The following is a 6,822-nucleotide window of genomic DNA, read 5'->3' as shown; positions in this document are numbered from 1 at the left end:
TTTATTTAGAGACAGGTTCTCACTAAGTTGCTGAGTGCCTTGCTAACTTGCTAAGGCTGGCTTTGAATTCAGGATTCTCCTGCCTCAGCCTCCGGAGGCTCCTGGGAATAGGATGTGCAAGAATGTGCTCAGCTTGATGTTTTTATTTTTAAATCTTTGCATAGTGTGAATATATGATGTTATCAGGCTTTCTCCCCTGTAACATACTTGGTGACTGTATTCTGTGGCATAGATTAGGGAGAATTGAACTTGTTCTTATTCTCATCTTCCCTCTAATACAGAAAACATTTTCTGAATAACTCATACAGACAGAAAATGGTTCCAGGTGCTATTTACTTTATTATCACAACAACGGATAAGGCCACTTTACATTTTCATGGTGATTTTATATCTGTTGCCTTAAGAATTCTCCAACAGAAGTATTTACTTTATTCAAAAGGAAAATGATGATCATAAAGGAGCTAGGTAACTCATTTATGATAACCCATGCTTAGTTTTACCACAGTTTCAACAGTAACTTGTAACAAAAATCATGAGATTTTTTAAAAAAAGTGTTTATGGACAGGTAATTTCAGGCTGCAATTCGCCTGCGGCTTGCAGACAGATTGCTAGGGTTCAGTGCCTGGGTGCTTCTTAGAACCTGATCTTATCAGAGCGAACACCGAGTGCGGGGCGGCCGAGTTCCGAGTTCCGGCTCGCGGAACCGTCCCGGAACCGCCCTGGCCCAGGGCCACGGAGCCTGCTGAGGCTGCTTCTTGGACCCTGCTCCTATCAGAGCATACACCAAGCACTAAGCGGCCGAATTCCGGCTCCCGGAACTGAGCCCGCGGGGACTGCTTCTTGGAGCCTACACTTATAGGAGCTTACACCGAGCACGGAGCGGCCGAGTTCCGGCTCCCGGAACTTCCCTGGCCCGGGGCTAGGAGCCCGCGGAAACTGCTTCTCGGTCCGGGTCCTGCTGAGGGCCGGTCAGGACTCACCCCTTGCTTTGGTTGCCCGGCAAGGGGAACGAAATGCTGCCATTTGCATAGGATACCAACATGGCAGAGATCTGATGTCAGCAGAAAGCGGCGGAGGAGAGAACTTCATCAATACCAGCTGTGACATAAACAATTGGTCTCCTGGTAGGGGGGGTGAGGCACAGTCACCCGAGTCTCCTCAATTTGTCGTCGAGCCAGAGGGGAGGAGCCGGGCCGCCGNTAACAGAGTCCTCTTGCAAGAATGCAAGACTCCAGTATTTCACAGAAATGCACAACTAAGCATTTCATTCTCTTGCTTCAAAAGATTGGCAAATTCAGAACCAAATCTTAGGCCAGTCTGTTCCCTCATTACATGTAGTGGGGTTTGGTTTTGTTTCTGGGGATTGAATCCAGGGGTGCTTTACCACCAGCCCTTTTTATTTTGAAACCAGGTCGTAAGTTGCCCAGGCTGGCATTGACCTTTTTACCCTCCTGCCTTGGCCTCCAAGTTGATGGAATTACAAGTGAGTCCCCATGCCTGGCAATCCTCATATTTAAAATGCAGTGACAGATTCAAGTAACTGATTCATTTTAACTTTCAAGAAATATTTCAGAAATTACAAGGTATAGTACTCTTGTTAGGGGTTATGGTCCTATTACATTACTTCTTAGAAATATGCAGAATAATTTTTTAATAACTTGTTTTGAGGTGAACTTGTGTCTTTTAAACTGGGTCTTACGTTTGAAAACTGCCTCAACTCATCTGATTCAAAGGTATGGTAAACAAAATGGGATCTTAAGCTGGAGACCTGTGGTCCAAACTAGGTGAAACTCCACCTTATCTTCTTGTGAGATTCAAATGACTGTAGAACAGTGGTGAAAAAACATCCGAAAAGATATCCCAAAACTATCTGGATATCAATAATCTCTCAAGTGGCTGCTCCAGCTAACAATAATCATTTGAATAATATGTAAGTCTCACTTTTGGGGGGGTAGAAAGTTGAACTATATGGTATCTGATATCTCTTCCAATGTGCAAACTTTATAAACATAATAATATTTCATACATACAAAGAAAAACATTATTTTACACACCACATTGTATTAGGAATGAGTATCTTATATCCTGGAAATATCACATAATAGAGTACATTTCCTGGATAACAGTCACATATTTATCTAAAAATAGGCTACCATTGAGCAACTGCTTCAGAAGCCAGCTTCTGGATCCTTAATGATCACTTTACTATTAACTGAGGAGATTAATATTATGTTATATATGACTCGCTAGTCTGTAAAATAAGGGAAGTCACTGTTTATTAGAAAATAAAATAATTGCAGCAAAGGATACTTCTAAATAACTTCAAAGAAGTTATTACCTTAAAGTTAACAAACCTTCCATGTAATTGAAACACATCATTGACTCAGAAATTTTGTTTTAAATTACTCTGGAATCAAACAAAGAAATGTTCTTCTTGTGCTACTTCTGATCCCCTCAAATATATACTGTGACTGACATAAACTCGAGAATTCAAGGTGAAAGGCAGCTAATTGCTTCACAATATTGTATAGAGAAAGAAAAACTGAGTAGATCTGAACTTTTAAAAAAATATAAAATGGAATGTATAACAAATTTATCTTTGGAAAATTGATATTTTTTTCTTTTCTACAAGAAATACCAAAAAAATCTTTATTTTCCTTTCTTCTCCAATTGCATGTTTAATTAAAATACCTTCCAACAACATGTATGAAAACAACTCTAAGCCAGAGATACTTAAAGTGAGATACTTCCTAAGTGTTTTGGCTAACTCAGTGGCCACACAAGTATGTTTAGTCTCTGATTGGATGAAGTGAAGGAATAAAACAGATATAATTACCAAGGCTTAAGCTGAGATGACCCAGCAAAAATCTGTCATTACCTCAGCTATAAGTCTCCCTTCTCCCAAAAAGGGGAAAAAAGTCCTCTTAAGCATACAAGATTCCAGTGAACTCCCAACAATCCAGCACCAGGAGAGCTAGGAATGGAGTGAGCCATCTGTAAAGCCTGGAATAGTCCAAATTATACAGCTGTCCCCAAATCAGGCAGAATATCCTATCTTCAGTGATGAGGATGGAAATAGTCCAGGCTTCTAAAACACATAACGGCAAGTCCAGGAACGTGGCCGGATATAGTCCAGAAATGTTGGCTATGACAGGAAAAAAAAAAGAAGGAATGTTTTATTTGTGTATACCATATATATAAATTATGGTGGTGGGAGAGGTGTAATGTTATACAGTATACATCTCTAAATTGCCCCCCAGCCATTCAGAAACCTTATAAAACTAATACAAAGGTGTTTGGTATTTTCATCTATAGCACTGATTTATTCAACTTAGAAGCTTCACATGAAGTCTCTGAAGTTCAATAAACTCTACACAATTACATGACTGCTGACCAAATTCTAAATAGGTACTAGGCCTTTCAGCACCTTGCCTTCTTATTTTAGCAAAATCCCACTTTGTGTCCTAAAATCAAAATAGTGATAGATTAAGGATGATAAAATATGTACACAAAATGACCATAATATAAGGTTTTAAGGTACTAAACTATTTAAAGGAGAAGCAGACTAAGTACTATGAAATTTTAGAAATAAGATGGGAACAAAAATTTGAAGAAGCTTCATGGAAAACAGACCTTCCAAATTAGATTTTGATAGGAGAATAAAATCTGACGTGGATTCCGAGTATAAAGAGCAGCATGACCAGGGTAGAGTCTAGAGTCAAGAGTGATTAGTTCAGATGCACACAGGGGATCAATAGGAAATAAGAAGGGAGGATTAAAGCTACATAACGGAGACAAAGTCTGCAAAAAAAGGAACCATAGGGAAAGCTGATTAATTTTATTATAGATATCCACAGCTATAGGTGTGTGGAAGATACACCCAGGCTAATATATCAAGAATGCAACCCCCCTCAAAATTTGGAAGTTATCCATATACAGCTAAAAAACAAGGCCCTAAGAATCAATGAAACCCGAATATAATTACCAAAAAAGGGGGGGGTGTGGAATTCTAGGCATATCAATGTTGTCCGACATTTTTTATAAGAGTTTATTTGGGAAGAAAGAGATGAAAAACATATTTAGATGGTAGGGTCATACATGCTGCTGGGAAAACCCTGGAGAATACCTACATTTTCAGGAGACAGGAAAAAAATTAGAAGAAGCTGAAGAAAAGGCAGTAAAGGAGGGAAAAGAAGAAGAAAGAAAGGAAACCAAAAACTAGGAGAGTTCAATGTGAAGAAAACCCAAGAAGGAAGAAACTTCAAGGATAGCATAGAAGGTGTGATAATAAATGAGCGCCTTTTACTCTTTATTTCAACATAATCACAACTACCCTTCTTAATATTGCCCACCAACCCTTACATCAGAGGACAAGGAAGTTACTTTTGCATTCTAACTGAATTGAAGACTCACATTTTTCAGAGGACAGTGCTGACGTGCATACCATTCTTGAGAATAAAAGCACAAAATGACTCCATTGCCCAAGAAAAGGGAAGCCCACACCATAATGTTCCAAATTGGCCTTTTCCGACTATCATTAACAATGAAGTTGAAAGCCACTAAAGTTAGAAAACAAAAATATACACACTTATCAAAACATAATCCATTAGTGACAAAAAAAAAAAATCAGGAGATGAGCAGCCTCAGTTATGTGCTGCAATCATTTAATCATTACACTGAGCATCAACAGTTCATATATGTATTTTATTCTGGTCATTGGTTCTATAAATAAAAAGGAAGCTTGATTGTCTAAATTTAATAACCAGTAATCAGTAGGAAATCAACAGTATCTAAAACATGAAATTATCAGCATTTTAATTTTTTCCTATATACCCACTCAAAAAATGGTCAGTTTCCCAGGCAGTGCATGCTGATAGTATGTATGAATCAGGAAGTTGTTTAGATAGATTTCATGTTTTTTCAAATTATTGTTATCAATGGTCCTCAAGAGATAAACCAGTTTATTTCTCTAACTTAAAAGTGTAAACACCTTGAAACAGAGTTTTGTACAATTACTGAAAGCCATTATTCTGATATACACTGCCTTGAAATGGTCATTACTATTCTCTCATTTTTCTATACTGATTTTATAGTTTCCTTCCTGATTTTCTCTTTCAGCATAATACCCAGGATTCAAAACATGCCAAGATACTCACTTCCAAAGAACATGAAGAGCACGAAGAGCACTGGATAGAAATAGCTCAAGCAAACAGCAAGGGCATACTCATGCACTACAGCAGATATGGCAAAGACAGCCAACATGGCAGCAGACTTGAACCTCTTCGAGAAAAACTAAGGTACAAAGAAAATATGTAAAAGTAACATTTTAAAATAATTTTTAAGTAATTAAGCATGAACCACATAAGACATTATCATATGCTAAGGGCACCTAGAAAATTTTATTTATACTTGACTAAGTTTACTCCTTGGATTAACCCAAATCTATTAAAATCAATACAGAAAACATGCTCTTAAACACTTGTTTTATTAAAATGATGCATTTTGCAAAGCATTAATGTTCAAAGATCTGGATTACTTTCAAAGACATTAATTTTTAATTAAATTAATTGAGCTTACATTTGTGAGTTACCATGGCTAACAAAACAATTTTCATATGTAAACAAAGACATCAAATTTCAATCTTTAGAGCAACGATGTACTGTGAAAATAGGGCAGGCATCCTCTCTAAAGCTAAAATTTAGAAAGGAGAAGGGACTTGCCTCATCCCATATGTGAAGCCACACATAAAACAGAACTAGCACTCAAATACATTACCATTTCCACCAAAGAGGTTGTCACTTAAATGCTCCCCTTATTTAATAATAAAAACTGTAATCCATAGATTCTAGTGTTAACCAGAAGAGTTAAGATTACATTTCAGCAGCCAGGCATGGTGGTACATCCTATAATCCCAGCTACCCAGGAGGCTGAGACAAAGGATGGCAAATTTGAGGTCAGTCTCAGAAACTTAGAGATCTTGTCTCAAAATACAAAATAAAAAAAAAGATGTAGCTCAGCGGTAAAGTGCCCCTGAGTTCAATCCCCACTACCACAAAAGAAAAAAAAAATAACAATTTCATCAGTCTAAATACATTCTACTACAAAGAATGTCTCACAGACATGTGTCATTGATGGGAGAGAAAAATCCACACACAGGTATTTCTTCATTTATAACAAAGAAACAAAACCAAATGAAAAAGAGCTAGAAGGAGACTATTTGTTGGTAAAGAGATTCATAAGAAGCAATCCATTATTGGTGAGTATGAGCAATTAAGTATAACTTCTTCCCGCCTGGACAATATTTTGTAGGAAAGGATCTCCATTTTTTAAATAGCATGAGCTAACTCTTGCTGCTTACCCAGAGAAGGTCCTTGTAGGCATAGTAGTATAGCCAGTCATGGACCACTACATTCCAGGTCCTATAATAGTTAGAGTATGATGTAGAGTTCCACCAATCCTGAGGGGGAAAGTAAAGGTATAAGATTACATACACACATACACACACACACATACCCACACCCACACCCACACAGCCAGCCCTTTCTTTGGCAGTTCTCAGGTCAAGATTGGTCATATGACACAGATTTGATTAATGAGAGGTAAGTAACAGTGTATTGGCTCAGTTTTTGTTTTCCTGATAAAAGTGAGTAAACTAGGTTGACTTGTCTGTTGGCCCATCTCTCTACTTCTTACCTGCACTGTGGACATGGTAGTCATATTGTGATTATGAGGTGACATATACGGGTGAAAACAGACAATCTAAACACGACAGAGCAGAAAGATCTATGATTCTCTGATGACCACTGTACCAGCATTGGGCTA

The 6,822-nt window shown here is 37.8% G+C and overlaps 1 protein-coding gene across 1 annotated transcript; it reads right to left on the bottom strand.

Moving 5' to 3' along the window:
- Window positions 1-1,447: 1,447 nt before the first annotated feature.
- LOC107136397 (sterol O-acyltransferase 1-like) lies at window positions 1,448-6,479 on the bottom strand. The gene is made up of 4 exons (XM_015478647.2): window positions 6,359-6,479; window positions 5,157-5,292; window positions 4,414-4,559; window positions 1,448-3,145 (listed from the first exon to the last, which is right to left on the bottom strand). The coding sequence occupies exons 2-4, from the start codon at window positions 5,260-5,262 to the stop codon at window positions 3,089-3,091; spliced, it is 309 nt and encodes a 102-aa protein (XP_015334133.1). The 5' UTR covers window positions 5,263-5,292; window positions 6,359-6,479; the 3' UTR covers window positions 1,448-3,088.
- Between the last annotated feature and the right edge of the window lie 343 nt (window positions 6,480-6,822).

The sequence above is a fragment of the Marmota marmota genome, unplaced genomic scaffold (genome assembly GCF_001458135.2).
Source record: "Marmota marmota marmota unplaced genomic scaffold, marMar, whole genome shotgun sequence".
NCBI lineage: Eukaryota > Metazoa > Chordata > Mammalia > Rodentia > Sciuridae > Marmota > Marmota marmota.
Note: the sequence above shows the minus strand (reverse complement) of the source record. Positions and strands in the feature narration are given on the sequence as shown.